The sequence below is a fragment of the Dasypus novemcinctus genome, chromosome 5 (assembly GCF_030445035.2).
Source record: "Dasypus novemcinctus isolate mDasNov1 chromosome 5, mDasNov1.1.hap2, whole genome shotgun sequence".
In the NCBI taxonomy this organism is placed as follows: domain Eukaryota; kingdom Metazoa; phylum Chordata; class Mammalia; order Cingulata; family Dasypodidae; genus Dasypus; species Dasypus novemcinctus.
In genome coordinates, this window is record NC_080677.1 from 108,943,644 (window position 1) to 108,968,440 (window position 24,797).

The window sequence follows — 24,797 nt, forward strand, 5'->3', positions numbered from 1 at the left end:
CAAATGCCGGGCAGCCCATGGCGGCAAGGAATTTAGCTCACACAATAGTCTAGCTAGTTGCATTCATTCATCTATAAAAGCAATAACCTAGAATAAGAAATATAATAATCTTGGTAGTCACCACTATTCAAAATAGATGTTTCTGCCAAGTAGAGCAAATTTCTATAAAGCTAGATATGGTCTCCCACTCCTGAATTAAATTGGAAGAAAACAATTGGATTAAATAAGTTACTGAAGATAAAGAACTAATGCCAATTCCAGGTCAGTCTATTAATTGTAGCATATCACTAAGACTTTGCCTTTGGGGATAGAAATAGTTCACTTTTCACTTGCCACATCCCCTCATAGCATCTTCTGTATGTTGTCTCAGTTCCTTCCCCTCCGTTTCCCACCTACCGCCACTCCTTACCACTCACAAGTGTCTCCCACGTAAGGCTCTCCTACTGACACACTCCACAGCTCCTGGGATTTGCATCCCCTCCTCTGGCTTGGTGATTCTGATGGCTGTGATAGCACACGTAGCTGCAAGCACCACAATACACAGGGCCTCCCAACCTTTTAAAAGCAAGAATCTACCTCGTTTCTTTCAGATCTCTTAAGATGTGAATGTATGGGAGGGGTTGACTCCCTCAGTAGTCACCGGGGAAGAGGGTGGCGGGGACTGGTAGCTCCCCAAGCAGGGATATTGGGGTGAGGATGATGACCTCTCCGTATCAGCCAGGTCATGTTTCACAATGCCTCCAGCTCCAATGTCTGAAGAGTCTTATTTTTTCTATATAAAATAGCCGTAAGGTCAAAATGCCCCTCCCACCCCTTTTTGAGACAGTGGGGAATTTTCATCTTGGGATTTTATTTTACTTTAATACCGTTTTTGCTACCAAATATTCTAAAAAAAAGTGAGGTTTACTATACATATAGTATACATAAACTCATACTAAGTTTATGAGATAAAATGGTGTAATTAGTCTCTAACTAAAGAAAGATGATTTAAAGATTTGAATACACTCCCTTCAAATTATCATCTGCAAAACTTTTGCCATCAATCTATGTAACAAGAGATTCTAGATAAACTGAAACCCATGTGAACTGCTTGGTTTGGGCAAGTAGGAACTGACCATCTAAACTTTTGTTTAATAAAGACTGACAAAAGAAAGATACTAACTTAGTAAGGTAACATATCATTTTACAAAATTGGATTGCCTAGACTTCCATAGTAGAACTGCTTAATTTAAAATAAACTGTGCTCCCTGATAGCAGGGACCACCTTGTTTGGTATTCAGTCTCCAAAACCACCAAAAGAATTTGACATTTAGATATCCAATGAATATTTGTTGAGTGTTCTCTCTCTCTCTCTGTATTTCTTTTTTTAAGAGTACTGCGGATCAAATCCGGGACCTTGTAAATGGGAAGCTGCTGCTCAACTACTTGAGCTACACCTGCTCCCCACGTGTTCTCTACTTTTAAAATGAATTCATAAATTTTATAATCTGTATATTGTAGGCTTGCTGAAAATACCCAGGCAAATGATTTTGAATGCATAGAGTTGAGGTTTAGAAAGTAAGGTTCTGAGCAAGTAACTCTTAAGAAAGATGAAAGGAGAAGGAATGAAGCACATGAATACAAATTCCAGAGGACAGAGATTGTGATGTTTGCTTGCCACTTAATCCCCACTGCTTGCCCAACTACTTGGTGTATAGTAGGTACTTAATAAATGCTTGTTAAAAGGAGACACAGACGTTTTTAATACTTTTTGTTGTTTTCATTGGTATTTGTAAGTGTGAGATGGGCTTTACATTTTGTTTTTAGCTTCATAATTTTACAAATCTATGGGGCAAACTTTTAAAAAAGATGAATAGATAAATATACAAAGCCAAAAGACAAACGATAATTTTGGGAAATACTGCAACATAAATGAAAAGGTATTAATAACCTTGGAGGAGAAAACTGCTCTTATAAATAAAAGGGGCTAAAAAATGACTAACATTTCAAAAGGAAAACTGACAATCCCCAAAGGGGAAACACAAAAACCAACAAACATATGAAAAGGTATTGATCCTGAGTTATTTTTTGTATGTTAAAGAAAAATATGTCATTTACCTCCCATCAGATTGGCAAAGAGTAAAAAGACTGATGACTGAGTATTATCAAGGATGTAAAGAAATAAGCACTATCATATACTGCTGGTAGTATTTGCACTGCCTTTCTAGAGGGCAATTTGGCAATATAAATCAAAATTTTAAAATGTATTGCCTCTCTGACACAAAATTCACGTGAAACAAATTATTATATATGTATATATATAAAAAATATTTGGACATGTTAAAAAATATGTAAGTATAAAATTGCAATATAAAAAAAGCCATAAATAAATATCAGTATTGAAGTGGTTAAAATAAATTATGACACATTCACACAATGGAATATCATGAAGTCATTAAGGTCTGTGTTGACATGGAAAAATGTTCAGAATATGCTAAGTGAAAGAAGCTGACTACTTGATGGAAATGTTCTAAAATTGGATTGTGGTGATGGTTGCACAACTCTACAAATTTACTAAAAGTCACTGTGCATTTAAAATGGTTGAATTTTATGTTATGTGATTTATACAATACAGTTGTTTTTTTTTAAAAAAGTTGGCTACAAAATAGTATGTTGTGTATGAAACCCATTTTTGTTATACACACGTCTCTCTTTCTCTATGCCCAAAAGAATATATCCCCACATAATAATTATGATTTCCCCAGGTAGTGGTGGTGGTAGTTTCCTCTTTACAGAGGTTTTGAATTTCTTGCAATGAGCATATATTGCTTTGATCATCAGAAAGGAAAAAAAACAAAGCTATTTCAAGCACACCAGTTAACCTATGTGTGGTTACCTAATAGCAACATATTATCAACATCAAACATCTAAAGGACCACCTTCATTTTTGCCCAGATCCTTTTGTATAATTTGTTTAAACTCATTTCTTCTATCCTGGCATCTTATTTCACCATCTCCTCAGAAAAAAACAGTTTGTTTTAATCTTCAAAAAACTAGCACTCTACATAGAGCTGGATGCAATGCTGTTGCTAACAAGGGAAGGAGGAGTTGCTCATATCCCCCAGCTGGGGCCCACTTCTGAAGCAATTTTTTTAGGAGGTACTAGGGAAGGAACCCAGGACCTTGTACATGGGAAGCAGGTGCTCAATCACTGAGCTACATCCACTTCCCAATGAAAGTTGTTTTTTCTTTCTTTGTTAGGAGACACCAGCAATCAAAACCGGGACTTCATACATGGAAAGCAGATGCTCAACCATTTGAGTTACATGGGTTACCCACCTCAAGCCTTCTACTGTAGCTGAGGTGAAAATCCCAAGAGCTCTTTCTATTCACATTGTTTCCATAGCAATCTAGGGAATTGATTATGCTAATGCCTGTTTTCCAGGGCCCTTTAAAATCTTTATTTTCAGATGACCTTATTTTATTTTTTTCTTAGACCATTACATATGGTTCCTGATGTGGCCTCTGGGCCATCAGTGGTTCATGAGAATCCTTCAGGTGGTCTTTATTTATTTACTCCCCCCCCTTGCGGCTTGCTTGCTGTCTGCTCTCTGTATCCATTTGCTGCACATTCTTCTGTCTGCTTGTCTCCCTTTGTTGCATCATCTTGCCGCGCCAGCTCTCTGCGGGCGCAGGCCATCAGCTCTCCATGGGCGCAGGCCGTGGCCAGCTTGCCTTCACAAGGAGGCCCTGGGACACAAACCCAGGGCCTTCCATATGGTAGACGGTAGCCCAATCGATTGAGCCACAGCCGTTTCCCTCTGGTGGTCTTTTGAATTAACATTTAGTTATACTTGTCTAGCTTTTTGCCTTTGGCCTGAAGTTAAGATCGAAATGTCATTGAATACAATCTAGATATGACCTCACTGATACCTCAGATAAGCATGGCTACTCCTCATCCCGGCAACTGTTCTGCAAGGGCAAGTGGGACTTGAAGATGCACAGGGACTCTTGCTCTAATAACCGCAGAAATATTCAGTGACACACTAAGACCCAGATGCTGGTTAGAGGAAACTGACAAGACCAATCATAATTTTCAAACTGGCCAGATCAAGGAAGAGCTCTGAGAAAAGCACAGAGCCCCGTCACATCTGAAAAAGGGTAATGAATTCTCCCCAAAACGTTCAGGATCTGCATTAATTTGGCAGTTCGAACTGTGAGCATATCTAACAACCCCAGAGACTGAGAATGCCAAATGTTTATTGCCAAATGAAAAGAAAATTAAAAGTCTCCTGCTTAATCAGAGTAACGGTGTTGAGCAAATTTTCTGAAGAGCACCATGGAAGCGGAGCCCTGCTGACACGGACTGGCCCAGAGGTCTGCCTCTGTTCCCACCCAAGACCCAGGCCTGCGGCCACCAGCCAGTTCACACAATTTATATTTCAGCATAAATGAGAAACATCACCACAAAGGAAATAAAAGAGCAGACACAAATATCAATATGGTTTAGTGAATGAATAGTTCAATCTATCAAGGAAACAGCCTCCTTTTTTCCTACAATTGAGTTCTAAGTTATAACTCTCATTTCTGAAGTCATACCTGACTAGCGTGCATTGACAAAACAAAATCAGAAACCCTGGAGCACCTCGTCCTCAAGACAGACCACCACGTACAGACGATGGACATGTGGAGGAGATATACAATGACTGGGAGCAGGTGTTTCAATAACTGAGTTTACACTGCCTTTTAGGCAGGCAGGAGGAAGAAAGCTCTGGGTTGCAGGTGAGCAGGGAAGTTAATGGCAAGATAAAGTTATATTTTTGTTGATAAAGTGGAGGCAATGCCAAGGGAGAATGTGGTTGTGCCTATCCAGAGGGGGAAGCGAGAGCAGAGAGGCTAAAAGAACCTGCCATGAAGCCATAACTCTTGGGTTAGACTCTGGCTTTTCAACCTTCTGGCTCAGTGACTCGGCAAGTTGCTTAGTTCCCACACGAGCGTCAGTTTCCTGATCAGAAAACATGGGATTGCTGTGAAAATCAGGTCGGTGAGGACCTGTAATAAAGAATCTAGAAACATTGCCTGCGCGTGGTGAGCTCACTGGAACTGTTTGCTACTGTTATTATCTGGAAAGCTTCAAAGATTTGAAACAAGAGAAAGATAACCCACTCTCAGAGGGATGGTGTGTAACCTGTATTTGATGAATTCTGAAGGCAATTTCTAGCCAAAGGGACAGTGATCAGAGGCCTGGGAGACTGCAGACAGCCAGGGTAATGACAAGGTCCCTAACAGCTCTCTGGGAATCTCCTGCAGAGAGTGATCTGAAGACCTCAGGGATGTAAATGCCTCTCTGACCAAAGCAGAATGCACAAGGGGACAAAGGATGACAAGCTTTCCTGGTCTCTGGGTGTGCTGAGTGGTCATCACAAAGGGCATTACACCTGGACTTCAATTTGTCAGGGTCAATTAATTTATCTACAGACTTATTAAGGGCCACTGTAATACAGTTGGTGATTTCCATCCTCTGGGAGCTTATAGTAAAAATTTAAAATAGAAGACATATTTACATCCTTTTAAAAATGTTGTTCATCCATCAGTCAATAGCATTTAATAAGTGACCCTCTATTTGCCTCACATTTTACCAGGTGCCAAAGAATGTCATGCAGGTGAAGAGAATTTGCTTCTGCATTCAGAACAAAGACGAAAGGCAATGAGTGAGCCCAGAAGGGATCTTAGGGTGACAAATACAGTTTTGTAAACACAAATAAAATTATGCACTGTATCCTGTTGTTAGAATTTGAAGCTGACAAATTTCCACCCTGACATATTTTGTGCAATAACTGACCTGTGTATCAATGTAAGGACAACAGAATAATAGTTCTAAATAATTACCACATTTCTGGGGAAATATTACTACTCAAATGTATTCCAAATACTCTGTCAGCACAGCATGTCTTACTTATTGCTTTTATATGAAAAATAAATTTGTTAATTAAAAAATTCATTGAACTGCACATAAGCACTCAACATGCCCACATAATTAAACCAATGAATTATAATCTACACATTTTTGATGTTTCTTGAAAAAAAATGTATTATGGGAGTTATGTCTTTGAAAGAACGATGAAGCAAACAGACGCACAATAATGACACCGAGAACATTTAAGAACGGGAGAAACAAAGGTTCTTAATAGCTATTTCAAGCAGAGAAAGAAAAAGGTCATTACTTTAAGTCCAAGTGGATGAAAATTAATTATCCCTCCTAAAAAAAGTCAGATAACATAAAAGAATCTATTACCAATATACAACAAGACAGAAACCAAAAACCAACACAAGAGAAATTACCTACATATTTCTTCTTAGTCCAGGACTCTGATTTCACTTATTATTCTACAAGGGGATTACGGACAAGAGGGTTTTTGTTCTGTTTTTCTGGTGAGTAGCCTAAAGTCTTAAGAATTTTTGTATACTCTAAATAGCACCTGAGCACCTAATGAACATTTTTTTTTCTCTTTTAATTCTGATTTATACCAAATCTGATATGATTGTGTAGGTTCTGATTTTCCACTGAAGGTAAAATTAAATTACTTTTAGGCCTTTGAATCATTCTATACCTTTCAATAGGTTAAACCTGGCATTGTAACAGTCCAGGATGTTTTTTGTTTTTGCATGAGGAATATGGCTTATATCTCCCTCCCTCCCCTTCTTTCTTAAATACATACCCCTTTAAAGCTTTTAACTTATTAGTTAAATGCTTGGCCCTCACTCAGATGGAGTTGTAGTTGTACATGGATAAAGCACCTTCCATCCAGGGGATTGCAAGTTCCCCAGGCAGAGGCAGTTTGTCAATCCCTGAAACACAGACCAGAAAGCCACGATGCAATTCATGGCAGAACTCAGTGCCGGCTGGAGTATGAGGAGAAACCGGGTCTTCTGCCTAGAAAGCTGATTCTTTCCCTAATTGGAATCATTTCCTGAGTCATTTATACAAAGAATCCCCCTTTCTGGGAGATGTAGCACAAGAGGAACTCTTTCAAATCACATCAGTCTCATGTGGCTTCCCTAAATCATCCCAGTGGAGAGGAAGAAAGAAGTTGGCAGATCTCAGCATATTCATAGCAAACAACAAATTAAAGACTATGACTTTAATCTTCAATATCCATAATTGCACAAAGAATCACGGATCATTTAAATAATACATGCCAACTAATCTAATGAAAAAACTAGTAAAGTAGAACATTAAAAGCAGTACCTCAAGCATGTAAAAACAATGTCCGATTGTAACATTTAACACACAAAGTACAGAATGAGAACAAGTCTTTGGAGGAGTGGCTATTTAAAATCCTTACCGACAGGGCAAACAAAGCACTTAGGGAGGAATACCATAAATATATTCGACCTGCCAAATTTCTCAGGTAAATACATAGCAATTTTAGTAAACAGTTTGTCTAAACCGACTTTCCACATACATATATACAGGAGTCTCTCACACTCGTATTGTCTGCTGATGGCAACATGGAGAATAGGAAGGAAAGGGGACTACGATTTACCTTCAGAAGAGAGAGAATCGGGTGGGAAAGTCTAAACCCCTGACTAGTCAAGTTTAAAATGGCATAACCAGATTTTTGTTACAGAGAAAACCTTTTTTTCTTAAAAAGGTTTATGTGTCAAAAATGGAAGAAAATCTTGTCCATGTTAGGGGAAAGTTGAGTGTGGAAAAATGTACAGTTTAAAATCGTTGCTTTAAAGAAAATAAAAAGCCAGAGCACTTTGGCATTAGCAAAAGGCTGAACTAAGTTCTCAGGCAATAAATTTATGGGGAAACATGACAGGCTCCTCATTAAAGCTATGTGTACATTGGCAGAATTTTATACAAGATTCTTGAATCTTGTGGAAAATTGGGCACGGCTTGACATCTGAACAATGTCCCTGGTTTGTTTGATTTCTAAAGCATTGGAAAATGTTGCACTTTGGAAATCAAGTAGAGGAGAAGAATAAACATACCCTAAAACAGAACTGGGCTGAATCTGAAAGTTAGTTTTCCATATGTCTCTATGAGATATTTATTGCCTTTATTTTTCTTATAAATACAGCCCCTCATGCTAGAAATACTGTGGTGCTTTTTTTTTTCTTCGGTGGCGAGAAAATAGTACCTTTAAGGCAAATCTTACCCAGCAGCGGTAACCACCTAAGGATAGGCAATTTTCAGTTGGCTTTTCAGAGGCTGGTTGCCATGACAAAGAGCACAATTTATTCCTTAGTCCCTTATCACAGCTACAGATCACAGACCATAAAAATTAACAAGGCTCTTTTCCTTTTCCTTGCAATTTTGGAGTTCCTCATCCTTACCTGAGGTCTTTTGTTCCCCCAATTAAATGGAATGAATGTCAGTCATCTAGCAATTCAATTAATGCTGATTCAAAATTCCGGCCAAAACCAGAATCTATAATCACAACCTCCTAATCACAGCTCGGTCAAGAGAATGAAAAGTAAGCAGGAAATTGCACTAATTACTCAATTAGACTAATACTGTATTTTAAAGCAAGGGCTTAAGGGCTCTGACAAAGAACTATGTAGTCCTTCTCATCTTGTGTGCCGGCAGTTGCCCAACCAAAGCTGATGTTCTCAAGTGGCCGTAATTTCTACCCATTGAACATGGATGAACTGGAGCTGAGCAATAGAAATTTACAGCTGATAAACCAACTGCAAAGGAGGGATGGCTCCAGTGGGCTGCAAATGGCCCTCAGCACAGCCCTGGGGACAGGGGAGAGCCCCTTGTTCCCTGTATTAAGATAGTGACGTACCCATCATGGCTTCTGCTGGCTCTAAGAAAACATCGAGGGATGAGGAGTGTTCAGGAAGTGTGAGGGTTACTCAACTAAGTCTTAAAATTGAGCCATGCTCTCAGTCACTGGCCTCCAAACTTACAACAGAGCCTGCAGTGGGCGCTGGGAAGAGAGCTGCTCAGCCAGCAGGCCTGCATCTGGTGTGGGCCCTGCCGGCTTGTGGGAACCTAAAACTCATCAACACCTCGGGGACAGCTTCCCAGGCAGTCATCATGAATGCCTGCCTGGAGGGAACTTCCTAAAACCAAGAACAGTGGTGAAAAAGAACTGGTTGGGAAGAACACACTGGCAAATGTGACTGAAGTATTTACAAACCAACAGAGGATACAGGACGGCCAAGCTGGGCCTTATTAAAAAAAAATAAAATAAAAGCCTAAAAAAATTAGACCTTCCCCCCTCCCCCATTTAGTTTCAAAGACTTAAATATTCCTTAACAATAGGGAGGATACTAGAGCCTGCCACAGCTCTGTTTTCCACGGTCACTTCTCCAAATCCTTCCCCAGTTGGATATGGGGAGAGGGGCTGGAGACAGGAAGAGGGAAAAGGGCCTATCACACAAGTTGTGGTTTCCCCTCTGCAGCAGTTTCTGAAAATGACCAACTTGGGAACTGCTCAGGGGTTCTGAAAGGAGAGAACATTTATTTGACTAACATAGACAAAGTCTTCACTTCCAGGGTTTGCCCTGCAGGCGGCCACTGCTGTGCGCGCGGGGGTGCGGGGGGCCGGCAGGACCCTTGGAGTCTCTTCCATCCTTGGAGTCTCTCCCAGAGGAGTGAGCCTGGTTCAGCCGGCCTGAAGAGAGCAAGAGAGCAGGGAGCAGAGCGGCAAGAACGACTCCAGGAACACCCTGCCAAGTACACTTCTAAGCTAATCACGTTTTATTCTACAACCACTTTTTTAGCTAAGGAAGTCCTCTTAAGCATCTGCATTAGGTTAATGACAACTTACTGCTCGTTCCTGAGATTAGCTGGAAGGTGGGGAAGGGAGCAGGGTAGAAGAAGGAAAAGGAGACGGCTTTTCCCCCTCCTTCTCCCTTCTCCCCACCCAATCTGGTCTGGCCTTCATTCCTTTTCTGACAGAGCAGGGTGCATGGTGAGGACAGATTGGAGGATAGGGAGGACCAAGTACTGGGTCAAAGGTAAGGGAGGAAGACAAACTATGAGGGCGGTCTGAAGTGACTTAAATGCACTCAAAAGACGCAGAAGGGCACAACCTTTCAAGAAGGAATATGAATGCCTTATACTTCCCTCCCTCAACTATGTCTGAGATACACACTTAATTTGACTGAAAAACTCTCTTCTCTTTCTATGTCTGTGCTCAACACCTAATTCTTGCCACTCTTTGGCATAACCTCCATGCCTACAGCACTTGCACCACACACACAGGCCCCAAATATTTTAAGAATCTGAGGATATTGTAAGAGATCAAGCTTTTCGTATGATGCGGTGATATTCAAAGCTTGAAATCTCAAACTCCACAGAACACATCTCTAAGGGTCAAAAATCTCTTACTAGGATTTTCTGCAGGACCCAGATCCTCTTCCAGGTAATATTCTATCTTTTTTAAGTCTTCTGGGGTAAATCTCCATTTATTCTCAGCCGGTGAGGGTGGCACTTTGGGGCTGGAACGCTTCCGAGCAGAACCAGGAGGAAGGACCTGCTGGCAAGATGCTGGCAGGGATCCAGTGATCAGTCCTTCTGGGAATTTCTGAGCTAAGACTTTTAGACCTAGGTATAGAAGATCACCAGAAAATGCAGCATTAACGTGATGGGGCCATGCCAAAACCCAGAAAGCAGCATGCACTGCTTTTAATCTGTGGTCACGAAGTAGAGGGCAGCATTATAAAGACCTGAAATCTTTCCCTAACTGCTTCACTATTAAGTAAATTACAACAGAAAATGTCAGCTGTTCCACAAAACTCCTTTTGCTCAAGTCTTCAACATGAAGACTTTCTTAGAGACTCCTAAAGCAAGAACATTATTTGCAATTAAAAACATATGCTGACGGAACAAATCAAAGTTTCACATAACTCCCAACTCCTTTCAGCCAGCTTGGTTTTCTTTCTTTCTAAAATATTAACTTCTGAGCACTGCAAGGAAAATGGTGATGGGGTGGGGCTAAAGAGCGGTGAGACCAAATATCTGCCTCCTCAGTCCTAAAAGAGAATGAAAAAAGCCTGCTCACCTCCAGAGAGCATGAAGAGGTTCTCAAATCCCCGCTCGCACATGGTGGTGGCAGCCTGGCTGGCCAGTCTTTCATCATCGTCATATAGAATGATGATCTTGCCATGGGCGTTTTTCTAAGAATCAGGTGAGTTAAGGTTTGACAGCACTGAGCTTACCCTCCTAGACTATAAGAGACCCCTTAAGGAACAAAGTGCTGTTAAGGTTCACCATTCTGAGTTTAGGGGAATGGTGAATGCCCCCCTATTTTACACATTACTCCAGCAGCTATTGATACTTTTCTTGTCATGAAAACCACTCAAGCTGGTATTCTCTTCTTTTTTAGACTAATATTACTACAGTCCAAGGCAGTACTAGTTAGATGCTTTATACCATTTAGCTCTTTTTACCTTATAATCCTGGAAAGTAAATATTACAACCCCCATTTTACAGATAAGGAAACAGAAAAACTTTTGTGTTCAATGTGCCCACTGCAGCCTTATTTATAATAGCAAAAAAAAAAGTTAAAAACCACCTAAAAGTTCAATACAGAGGAATGGTTTGGTAAATTATAGTGAATCTGAAGATGAGCTATTATACACCATCAAACATGGAGTTTATAAAGAGCTTGTGTTAATATGGGGCAATACACTGTAATATGAAGTGGAAAAAAAAACAAGATTCTAAATTATATATATTTGTAGCATGAGCTCAACTTTGTTAAAACAACACCACCACACAGAAGACAGTCTGTAGTAAAATATTCCAAAAATTTAAGTAGAGTTGTTGCTCAATTGTGAGATTATAGATTTTATTTTCCTTTTTATATTTTTTCAGTACTTATGTATGATTGTTACGAGCAGCATAAATTAAAATTTTAAGGAGAAAAATGTTTTAAATAGAAGGAAAATATTTACTTCAGTTTTACTTGGGAATGCTTTTGGGGAAGATAAAAAGCCTTAAGACTAACTCTCAATGGATCATAACCTTTAACCTAAAGTTTTTTTGCCCAGTACAACTGGTCTGGAAGCATCTGCCTTAACAGAGTAAATTCTAAAATATGTTAAACTGATTAATATCAAAGGTCCTTCACAGAGTTTTCTTACCAGGAGCATGATGCATGCTTTGTTTGATTCATGCAAAACTCATGCCACCCAAATCCTTAAAATGTAACAAAGGATACATACTCCAGAATATCATTTGAGTAAGGGTTCATTGTTCTAGACAGAGTTGCAATTGGGTAACTGTAAGCTGCAAAGAGAATAAAAAGCTTAGGAAATCTGTAGTTCCCTTAGTACAACTTGGCTCCAATTCCCAGCTGGTTTAAGATCTAGTTAAGAGTTAAAGAAATACATTTTCAAAACCAACATGCCTCAAACCTAAGTATTTTTGTGAAAGAAAAGAAAGAGGATACTATTAATAAACTATGAAGCTTCATTTGTACCATTCTGATTTTTAGCACTGGGCCTGAGCCATCCGAGAACATCTCTGGCCTCTCTTAGAGCCTTAAGGTAGCTTTATGGATCTGGCTAACACATGGTTTGCTTAACTGTTAACCATGGGATATGTTTCAAGCCCACCTGGACTCCAGAACAGGATCAGTTCTTGGTAGCAAGACACTCTAAAGCCTTTTCTCTTACCTCCAACAATGTGGCACTGCTGGTAAGAATCTCTATCTCGTACATCTAGCAGCAGGAAGGGGCAGTCAGGATAAGGTTTGTCTTTGGTGCTGGGCTCTACTTTCTTCACTAGCCCTTTGTCTAGATCCAGCTCCCCAACACCACTGATGACGCTGCAAAGGAACGGGGTAGGTCAGTAGAAACTAGTCAGGGCTTGGTCAGGGCTTAAAGGTCAAAGGCGTTTCTTCAAAATAGTGAGATGAATACACCATGTTTTTTGAAGGGAAAAGGAAATGGAGATCATGCCTCAGTTCAGCCTCCAAATGCAGGATCCGATAGATTCTGATTCTATCACACTCCACATGTCCACACTTCCTTCAGAGAAGGCACATTAGGGCATTAGCATGGCTGAGGGGGTGGAAATAGTATGGGCATGTGCTGCCTCCAGCAACAAGGGCAGCATTCAGAGAAAGAAAGCAGGGAGCAGTTCATCCAATGGAAGTTCAAGACGTTTAAGAAAGCAGAACAACGGGGAAACAAAGAAGGTTGATAGGGCAGGAAAAATTGTTCATATGTATACGTTATATAAAGTAACAATAACACTTTAATATATTTTCATACACCTGTACAGTGACCTAGCTGATGTGGACACAGAGCCTTAATATTTTCAATAATTATTTGTACTAATTTACTTGCATTTTATAGGTTATAACTTGAGGCTTGGAGAGGCTTTTAGATTTTGGTGGCATTCATGTAAAGAGTTGGGATTAAACTGTGGGGCTTTACAACTGCCAGTTTTTTCCATAAGGTTGTTAACTCACTAAAATTCATCACCATGTTAGTATTTTATGCAAAATGTGGTATAAACATGAATCAAAGAAATAAGAAGACTAGGTGTCATGAACAAAAGGCCACATAATGAAATATCTGTATTGGGATGAGAAGATGATTACTTTCCCAGACAAGCCACGGATTAATATGTAGCCCAGTTCCACGCCCATCACAGCAAATCAAATTCTGCATTTAAATCTGATAAACACTGTAACAACACTATATAGTGCATATGCTGTTGAACCAAAGGAGAAGGAAAACCCATCTGATGAAACTATCCTCAGTGGAAGCCCTATTGACTTACCTCTTCTTGAATGTAAATTTATGGTTCTTTCACAAAAGTAGCTATAAAAATAATAATAGTGGTACTGATGGTAGCAATTCTAGGAGGTGCTGAAAATCTGCATTGTCTTCTAATCAATAGCTAACATTTGTGAGAAAGTGCTGCATCTTAGTCCATGGAATAAGAAGGACCAGCTGCATGCGGTCTTCCGAGCAACACCAAAGGCAGAAGCAGCTGGTAGCTTTCCCTCTCCTTTGCACTTATTCAGTATCACAGCACTGTGTGCGGCACTGTAAACTGTTTTTCTCATTCCAGACAGGGTAATTACAAGCCGCAGCAGGCAGAAAAGGGAAAAAAAATCATACCCTGAGTCAAAAGGTAGTAGTTGTAAAGTGAAATCCTAATAGCAAACGTGAATGTAGGGAGGCTGAGAACAATGGGACTGGGGAGTGAAAATGATTACTCTCTCATTAATATATTTTTACATTAACCGATTAAGCATCCTGTGAGATAACTCAGGAGGTGGCATTTTTATAAAGAGAAAGTAGAAGGGCTGGGGGTAAACTGTGGAACTTCACTACTGCCAGTTCTATTTCTAAGGTAATGAAATCACTGAAATTGGTCTCTAGATTAATAGGAAGGCAAAACAGCAAACACATGAATGGGATTAGAGTACCTCTGAAGAGTTGAGCGACTGGAGTCGCCGGCTCCTGCCCTGTTGATGAACTGAACAGGACTAGGCGACTCATCGCTGGGGCTCCCCTTCCCATTGGTCCGGGCAGTGATTTCAGCATCAGGGTCTGAAGTTGTTGAATCGTTGTCTAAAATTTACAAATGAATAAATAATTAAATTTTACCTCAGGATTTGTATTCACTTAATAGGCATTGCCACTGAAATTAGGTAAAAAAAAGGACATCATGTTACCATTACTAAATTGTTCTAGAGATTCTAATGCATAGGTTCTCAGAATGTAGTCTGTGGACCCCAGAGGTCAACAAGGCGAAATTATTTTCACAATAATAACACTAAGATGATGATGTCTTTTTTACTGTGTTCACAGGTGCAAAAGAAATAGTGGGTAAAACTTCTAGTGCTTTAGCAAGAATCAGGGCAGTGGCACCAAGCTGTATTAATAGGTAAGCATTGTATTTTTCATCATTATGCAAAAACTCACAGTAATAAATATGCCAGTCTCACTAAAAAATGTCCCAGATGAAGCAGTAAAAATGCGTAATTTTATTAAATTTCACCCTTAAGTACATGCCTTTTTAATATTTTTTTTTATATTTTTAATATCAGGAATGTATAACAATGATTTTGCAAGCAGATGAGGATTGTGGTTAATAATATAAATACAGGAATATTCTTCTGCTACAGGGTGTGAGAATGTGGTGATGCATGTGAAAACATAAATAATGCAATTTATGGAATATTGTTAACAACCACATTGTAATGCTTTTGGTAACAAAAGCAAAGTTGGTACGATATTAATTCTAAAGGTAAAAGAATATGGGGTTTAGTTTTGTGTGATATGAGTATGATTAACCAATTTTTTTCTCTTCCTCATTTTTTTTTCATTAATAAGGTGTCCTCGATTATGTCATTTAACTAATCTGTGTTCATCTGTGTATCTTTCTGAACAACCAGAGAAAGAACTGAGTTAGCAGTTGGAAATGGATGAGATAAAAGTGCCTGAAAAATTACTTTTTAGGAGTAATGTTTCCATAACTTGTTGAGTTTCCTTTTTTGTTCTTTTATTTTTGTGAAACTGAAATAAAGTTGTTTACAAAAAAAAAACATGTGGTGTGATGAAATGGGAAGTATACATAAAGCAAATTTGCTGTACACCAAAGGATCACAGTACATCTCTCAGGGCAAAGTACAAGTATGATTGTTGAGTCACGAAGTGAAGTAGCCACTTTTTTGGTGAACACTATTTCTACTTGGAAGAAAAACTGGTAGGAAAAATTATGGTTACTTAGACCTTGGTATCTGGCAAGTTAATAAATGAACTAAGTGAGCCTGTCATTTCAAGGAAAACGGACTAAATGTAAAACAAAACAAACAAAACAAAAACCAATAGAAGAAAATATAGCTGAATAAGTTATCTTATTTTGAATTTTCTGAGGCTAAAGGAATAGGAAAAAAATACAAAGGCTAATATATCTGATCATAAAATCTTTATATATGCCAAAACCAAGGCAAAATTAAAAGGCAAATAACAAGGAAAAAAATCTGTAACATATGAATGAGAAAAGGATAGTATATTTAATTTATAAAGAGCTTAATTAACTAGCTCTTTAATTGAAAAAGGACCATGTGCACAGAGGAAAAATGCAATCAAGATAAAGCTGTCAATACAGACCCACAGGCCCTCCGTCCTCCTCCCCAAGGAAACTACCTTCACACATTTATGCTTCCTTCCAAAAAGAAAACAACTGCATATATTTTACTTCTCTTCAACCACACTGTCCTTTTTCTTAACATGTACAGGAGCATGTGCATCCCAAGCATGCTGCTCTGTACTTTGGTTTTTCGTTTGTTTAGTTATGTATTTAGTCTTAATAACATAGCTTGGAAATTGTTCCAAATCAGCAAGAAATGATTTATCTCATTTATTTTCAAGGCTCTATTGGTTTCTGTTGCATAAAGATATCATAATTATACAGAGCTTTATAAATCAAAAGGCTTAGTCTCTCTATCAAAGAAATTTGAATCAAATGAGTAGATGCCGTTTTTCATCCATCAGCCTGGCAAATATTTACAGAAAGGCAATTACTCAGCATTGGCTAGGATGAGGAAGACAGGCATTCTCTCAATCTGGTGGGAATGTAAACTGGTGTGAACATCCTGGGGTTAATGTAGCAACGCATGGAGGGTCTTCAAATGGTTATATCCTTTGACCATCTGTGGTAATCTATCTGCAGGGAATAATCAGAATCACATAAAAATTTCTGTATATACACTGAAGCATTATTTTATAAAAGTGAAAAACTAGGGAAAACTGTAATGCTCAACCACAGAATAATTTTAAATAAAAGTATGATATATCCAAAGGATAGACAGCACGTGGCAATACAATCTTTATAAATGTCCTTTTGAATTCGATTTTAATGACCTAGAAGAGTAGGCATGATAAAATGTTAAATGAAAAAGTATATAAAGAGTTGGATTTGATTGGGGTGTGGAGTTGGATAGGGGACAAAAAGGAATGATTGGTAAGTTTAATTTTCTTTATTTTATATTTTTTGCATTTTAAAATTTTCTATAAATATACTTTTAAATCAGAAAAAAACACAATAAACATTATAAAAAGAATTTTTATTCCTTCAGACAGCCAATATGCACACAGATAACAATCTGTTCTACCGGCATTCCTGAGTGAGTTATTATTCTATGTCAGGACTAGAAAAACACTAATATTACACATTATGGTGTTCTACTTTAGAAGAGCCTATTTTGCTGTGCACGTTTATCTCAGAAGAGAAAATTGCATGTGCCCATATGTTCTGATGCTGCAAATCTCAACAATGAATTAAAGGACTAAATCCAGGTACTTATATAACTGGGTTAAAATTGTATGAGGAGACTCAATTATCTCTGTTACAAAGAGCCCTTATTTCTCTGCCAGGTGAGAGGTATCTGTCAAAGATAAATTCCTGTCTTTTTCAGATTCTCTTTATCCTCCCTGACAAAAAACAGCCCAGGAAATGACAGTTGCACAATCCCAGTGTTCAGGCTTCCTGAGAAACCTGTCTTGAAATCCGAAGTCAAATTCCTGGCCTACATCAATCTTAACACAACACATTCCCCTTCAATAAACAGCCACACATTGATTGCTAGGTACTTTGGGATAAAATAAAGACCTTAATTCTGTGTATTCTTTTCATGAGAGTACAACGCAGAGGTTTTATTTTGGACTCAGTATTTAAGAAAGGGAATCTGGAGCTTACCTACCTATCTAGTCTCATCTCCTAACCAATACCTATTCCTCCCTTAGTCCACAGCAAGATCCGATTATGTGATTCCCTAAACTCGGTGGGCATAACTTCATCTCCTGCCTTTGCTCTGGCTGCAGTGGCCTCACCCTTAACTTACACTGGTTGAGATCTACTTCCACTTCAGGGCCTAGTCAAAAGGGCTCTCCTCGAGGAAGCCTATCTCAGTTGCCTAACTGGAAAGTACTTTTCCTTCCTCAGGACTCCCACGACACCCTGCATCTCTCCAAAGGCACTTTCAGAATCCCTTACGGAAGCAAAGCAGGTAGTGAGAAGACACTGGATTTTGCTACTGGAGACACTTGGATTTGTATCCCAATTTTTTCCCTTACTAGCTGTATCACCTTGAGCAAGTGATTTAACCTCTCTGAGGCTCAGATTTCTCATTTGTCAACTACAGATATTATCATCTTCCTGCTAGAGGCTTTGAGAAGATTAAATTAGAAATCCTATGTGAAGTACCTAGCAATATAGTCAACAAATGATAGTTGCCTTCCACATCCCCATTATCAAATTCTGCCATATTAGTAGTTTTGTGTTCCTGTCATCATTCTCTTTACTCAACACGCACACACACGTGTGCATATACACATGACTACAAACTCTGTGTGAGGAGAGCTGTGTTTTAGTCAACCATGTAGTGTCATAGCACAAAATACTGTGACCTGTACATAGAAGGCATTAAAAATATTGTGATTAGTAATAGAAGAAAATGTAGCATTGATGTGGAGAGAGTGGCCATGGTAGCTGCTGAGGGGAGGGAGTGGAAAGAAGAGATGTGATGTGGGGGCATTTTCAGGATTTGGAGTTGTCCTGGGTGGTGCTGCAGGGACAGTTACTGGATATTGTATGTCCTCCCATGGCCCACTGGGTGGACTGGGGCAGGGTATAAACTATAATGTGGACCACTGACCATGTGGTGCAGCAGTGCTCAGAGATGTATTCACCAAGTGCAATGAATGTCCCATGATGATGGAGGAGGTTGTTGTTATGGGAGAAGCGGGGTGAGGCGGTGGGAGGCATATGGGGACCTCATATTTTTTGAATGTAACATTACAAAAATAAAGACAAAAAAATATTTGTTGGAAAAAAGTGATTAGTACATTAATTATCTAAAACATTCAAAATTACTAATGTTAGAGCCAGAAAACCAGAGGGCTGTTTTATAGAAATAAGACTTAACAATTAAAGTCCCAGATAGCATTTTTCTGAGAGTAACAATCTAATCACAAATGGGTACACTGAAGTCCCAAGTCCCTGTGAAAAGAACAGCAAATGTGTATTGTGTGTCCTTTAGTCAATCATCAAACTGTTATTTCCCCAAAGTCCTCAAAAATCTTTCTCTTTACCTTCTAGCCTTTGAATCTCTTCAGCTGTCACTGCCAGTGTTTGATCAGATAGGGAAGCAACTTGGATGACCTGAGAGAAAAAAGAATGAAATGTGTGTATGTATGTAAGTGTGCTTGTTTTTCAACACGGGCAATTCTGTTCTTTGTAAAAGATGAGGAAACATCAAAACATCAAAGAGCTCTTGTTTTAAAGAGTTGCTGGTGTCCTCAATTGTAGAGGCCCCCTTACTTTGATGGTGGTTAATTACACTGCAGATGATCATTCCCGAAGAAAAGATTAATTTAAAATATTACACAGATAAACTTTAAAAACCAAAAGGATAATTTCAGAGAAGAAACATGAATGAGTAAGAGATTAAACCTACATCTGTATGGATTCTGGTCCCAGCATCACATCATTTTTTGAAAATGTAATACTGATCTACAGTACACATAATTGCAATGAAGAAATAAATGTAATACACTGATTACAGCTTTATTTATATCTATATACAGTTTTTATTTTTAAAACACCTTGCACAGGTTAGCTCACAAGACTCAGGATCCAAGTGGAGTTACACTAGTGTAACTCTTGTTTGGGGGCTTGACAGTCCATAGCTTTAAGTGAAGGAAGAAAGTGACTTGCCCAAAGCAACAAAATAGCCCGTGGTAGAACAACCTGAAAAAGAGCTCAGTTACAGAAGATAGGCTACAACTTAGTTTTCACAAAGGAAAATATCCAAATAATCCAGAACCTGAAATTCTAGATTCTAAATATTAAATTAAATGTACAAGGTAAAAATGAAATCTAAACCATAAATATGATGATAAATTATAAGAAGACTGCATAATGTTTCACTTTACAGAATTCTTATCAAAGAAAAGAGAAGATTTCTGTACCACCCTGCTGTGAACACACTCTGTACAAACCAATCAATCTTCCCACAGGTGAAATACAAAGAATCAGAAGAACTCTCTCTGCAAACATTACCTAGAATCGAATTTAGAAATACTCACAGGAAGCAACACAAATTAGACATTCTTTCCTCCAATGGAAGATCATTAACTTACCAGCTGGGCAAAAGTTGTAACTTTCAATCTCTTGAAAAGTTCATCTTTTTTGTATCTATAATCTGAAAAGCAGGATAGGACAAATATTTTTCTAGGTTTATCTTTTGTTCTAACAGCTATTAATTTTCTCTAGTCATCAAGTTATATGTTATATTTTTCAACTTATTTATATGATTTTACATAATTATCTCATTTGATCTTGGCGATTCCCTCAAAATTTCATGTGGCAAGTATTATTATCATCTCTTCATTTTCCCCCTTTTTTTGGCTATTAACAAGCTTAAAGTTAAATTTATAAGCGTCTAGTGACTTTATCCCCCACCCTTCCTTTTATCAATCTACCATGTCCCTTTTACTAGGTTTTGTCCGCTTTTACCATATTACACTGCCTGCATTTAGTAAGTGCCTAGAATCCTTTTAGGAACAAAGCTGGGAATAAGCCCGCGTTTTACAAATGAGGACAGAATTGCCCCAGGTCATGCTGCTGCACCCTACTTTACACCCTACTCTTCTGATTCCAGCCTGAAAAAAGAGCAATAATATTCCTGAAATGACAAACTATGCTAGTGACACAGGAACAACACGTTCTCCCCAGCCCCGGGCTAGAAAGATGGGCACAAAGTATGACTGGTCCTGAAAGTCTCATCCAATCAGTTTCTCTTCATTGCCACTTCAATAAAAATCAACCTAAAATATCAGTGTTTATTCAGTGCTATCTTCACACTTATGAGACATTGCTGAAACGGGGTACTTTTGCACTTGTTTGTCTTAATTCTTCCTATCACGTTAAACAGCTTTAAGAAATTGAACAAAACTCACTTAACCTATTATTTGCCCCATACCTGATTGTTAGGAGTTAACTTCTTTAGAAGTTTTCTCAAGAGGTCTGTCAATTCTGAAGAGGTTTTAGTGTTGGACTCTGGCCCACCCTTCACCCCTCACCCTTCTTCTAAGCTTTATATTAGTGACCATGACTCCTTAAATATTGCCTCATTATTTCAGAATTACTAAAGGTTGGCTGGACAACTGCTATGGCCTTTATAGCATAAATATCTCATAGACCAAGAATCCTAGCAACAAAGGAAAGGATTAAAGGTATTTAAGATTATTTACCTGGTATTGCTAATCATTTCCATGAAATTTCGAACAATCACAAAAAATCAGGTCGACTTGATGGTTTCTTTATAGGATAATGTTAGCTTGATTTACCAAATATTTTACCACTCAGAGTCAGGAAATTAAATTACCTTAAGAAGTAGCCTTTTGTAAATATATCAAGATTTTTTCTTACAGAGAATTAAAGATTCTCTCTCCTAAAATGTCTTAGAATAATCTGGCTAATAACTGACCATTACTTCTAGAAAATTCTTAGAGCAGTTTCTGTATTCAACAAGGTAACAAATCTGAATGTATAGAAGTTTCTAAAGCCTGCCAGGATGCAAATCCAAATAGGCTGAGCAGAGACTTTAAAAAAGGGCAACTGAATAACTCATCTTCCACTCAACTGACACACACTTGTCGCCTAAAGTAATTTGTACAAATAAAAATGGCCAAAAATCAGCCGATGAAAAGTCAACAGCTTTCAAGTAGTTTGCACTATGACATTTTTCCACTGATATTCTTTTGGTATGTTTACATAGCTTCAAATCCTTCTCCAATTCTTCACATTCTAAGTACAAAATATACATGTTAAAATCCCTTTTAACGAAAGAAAGGTTACCTTAAAAAGCAAAACAAAACCAAATTTAAAAAACAGCAGCTAGGCTTTGCTATTTTCTAATGATTGGCATTTCTAAAATCTGCACAAACACCAGAAATCCCATTTCGCACTTCAGCCTGAACTCTACATACCTGGTTCTGGTTTAGAAGGGCAGCCATCATTAGGACTTTCCGACATTATTACTCAGAGATAAAAGATCAAACTAAACGTTTTACAGTAAGTTTTAAATTTTATAAAGGACGACTTGGAAAGCTCTGCCTATGTGTCCTCGCAAGAGCAAACAGAGCTTTAAGAATGGAGCTTCTACTGTAGCTTCCCTCAAACTCTGTGTTAAAGACAAATAAGCCTAGTTTTAGATATGTTATCAAGTTTTGCTTCTCCAGTAAGTCTGGAGTCTAAGTCTGTATCTCTCGAGTTACTGTAAAGACAGAGACCTGACTATCTAGGATGTTTCATACCGTGTCCAACTAGTGTCACCTAACCACCAGAAACCAAGAATAGGCTTTGTAAGCAATCAATAGACATAGTGTCTATTTTCGCCAGGCAGAGTTGAAAGAATATTCAGATTACAAAGTTTTTCTGCATTTTCAAGGTTCTGTTAAAACACGTTATTAGCAAAGGGAAGTTGGGCTCACAGTGGAAGACAAATCAAAGGAAGTAACAGAACAACGTTTGTGATTTCACAGAAAGACATGGCATCTAAGGTAACCTGAGTCCAGTGATGGGGCTAGAGTGTCGTGAAACAAGACAATATTCTCCTCCCTTTCTACCTTTACAATAGATGGTGGGAAGCAAGAAGGAAAGATCTTCCAAAATGTAGATACCAAACCAGAATCTGAGGTAATTCTAGTCAGGGAATCAGCACAAAGTGTATGAAACGAGGAGATGGGGACCTCCTGTCTTACTAAAAGGAAGATCACAACTTCTAAAGAGGGAATGTGGAGTGAGCATTTTTAAGGACTTTATTCCAAAGGTATTTCTTTTGGAAGATAATTTCCCTTTAAAGTTTAGATATTAAAGAAACCACGTTGTAATTTTAAGAAATGTTTTACACAGGGTTTTAGCAGTGGACGGAACGGGATATTTTTATGGGGCAGGTTTCTGGTGTGTACATGTGAGCTCACACTCAGCTACAAATGGAGGGGAGATGAAAGAGACTACAAATCAAAATAGAAGCAGTCCAGCTCAATTTTGCCTGCCTAGAATTAAGGACAACAATAAAAGACAGGTGAGTAAACAAGATTTTTCATGTAGTTAAAATATATATATTATATATAACTATATAATATAAAATGTATAAGATAAAAAGAGAAAGATATTGTGACATTATGCATTTTTTTCCAAATGTCCAGAGGACATTTTAAAGATATATGGCCTTTGGAAGCTGAAAGTGGCAAATAAAAACAGAGTCAGCCTAAGGCTGCTCCTGAGTCCACATCTATTGTGTGGAATTTCCTAATATAGCAGTAATTAAAAAGAAACAGAAACATTATCATTTTAAATTAAAAGGTCTTTTGTATTAAAAAAGCCTTGGGCATATGCTAGACTTGTAATTTTCTTTTCCAAGAGGAAATATATTATCAGAGCCAAATCCTGAACTACTATAAATCAGAATACCTCTTTACCACCATTAGCTAAATACTCTCCAAGTACTGGGTTCTCCTACTTAAGATACGAGAAAATCCATCTTTAGAACTAACAGATGTTTCTACTTCTTTAACTCCGGACTTGATGTGTACATTTTACATCAGTCTTGAACACAGAACCAAAAATTTTTATTTTTGTGCAAGGGCAATATACTCAATGACTAGTAGCATATCTTTGCATAAGATGAGTTAAAAAAGGATGTGCATGAAATATGATTTTTAATTAAAAGAAAACCAGATTGCAGCAAATTGATAATACATAATACTACTTTTAAGAAAAAGCTCTTTCTCATACCTCTATGTCTTTCATGAATACTCTCTAATTTATACTCGAAAAATGTTATAAAGTAAAATCTCAGGTGTAAGAAAATAGAAAGATTGAGTACCTTGAAAAAGGCCTTGAAGACTGTAGTGCATTAAAACTAGAAGCTTGGGATCTGACTGCTTAGCCAGAGCTCATTCCAATGTTAACACTGCCATGGGACTTATACTGGGAACTCAGTATAAGTTATAAGAACTATAACCTCAAGCCAGGAGCTTAAGAGTTGACCAGGAAGATACTGTGCTACCCACAGCCTTTTGGTACCTGTGACTCCCAGAACTCTCTGGCATGGTTGTAGGTCTCAGGTACCACATGTAGAGAGTGTGTTAGCTACAGAATATGCTTACAGTTCCTAATAAATATCCAAGTTATAGAATTACACAGTTCCATTTTCCCAAACCATCAATAGCATTACTTACTTTTTTTGATCTCTTCTAGTTTCTCAGTATATTTAGTCATACTGTTACCTAAAAAGAGAATAAGGATTTTTAGATATACTTTTTTCATTTTATATATATATATAAAGAAGTTGTGAGCTTACAAAACAATCATGCATAATGTGCAGAATTCCCATACATCACCCCTCCACCAACATCTTACATTGTTGTGGAACATTTGTTACAGATTATGAAAGAACATCATCCAGACTTTTACCACTAACTGTGGTCCATAACTTACATCTGGTATATTTTGTCCATTCACCTCCTATTATTAACCATGTATTAGTAATTGCACATTTGTTAGAGTTCACAAAAGAACACTCTCATATTTGTACTGTTAACCACAGCCCATCTTCCACCACATGGCTCACTGTGTTATACGGTCCCATGCCCTGCACAATCTATCCAAAGCATATACTTACTGGCTCTCACTTATATCACAGAGTTGTGTAGTGAGAGATGTGCTTTTAGTGGAAGAAAACAAGTGCTGTGAAAGTTGAATGGAGAGCAAGAATTCTCTAAGCCTTCCTATCCTGTTCCTACAAGATTCTAGA

The 24,797-nt window shown here is 38.2% G+C and overlaps 1 protein-coding gene across 3 annotated transcripts in view; it reads right to left on the reverse strand.

Annotated features, from left to right (window-relative positions):
• Positions 1 to 7,106: 7,106 nt before the first annotated feature.
• Positions 7,107 to 24,797, reverse strand: part of CEP41 (centrosomal protein 41) — a 55,927-nt gene continuing 38,236 nt past the window's right edge. For all 3 annotated transcript variants that reach the window (XM_004463254.4, XM_071215276.1, XM_012527075.4), the window contains 9 exons: positions 24,223 to 24,270; positions 20,116 to 20,177; positions 19,066 to 19,135; positions 14,394 to 14,538; positions 12,625 to 12,776; positions 12,168 to 12,235; positions 11,007 to 11,121; positions 10,334 to 10,549; positions 7,107 to 9,614 (listed from right to left, as the gene is read on the reverse strand). In XM_004463254.4, the coding sequence (XP_004463311.1) occupies positions 9,487 to 9,614; positions 10,334 to 10,549; positions 11,007 to 11,121; positions 12,168 to 12,235; positions 12,625 to 12,776; positions 14,394 to 14,538; positions 19,066 to 19,135; positions 20,116 to 20,177; positions 24,223 to 24,270 (1,004 nt within the window). In that variant the 3' untranslated portion in view covers positions 7,107 to 9,486. The remainder of the gene's footprint in view (positions 9,615 to 10,333; positions 10,550 to 11,006; positions 11,122 to 12,167; positions 12,236 to 12,624; positions 12,777 to 14,393; positions 14,539 to 19,065; positions 19,136 to 20,115; positions 20,178 to 24,222; positions 24,271 to 24,797) is intronic.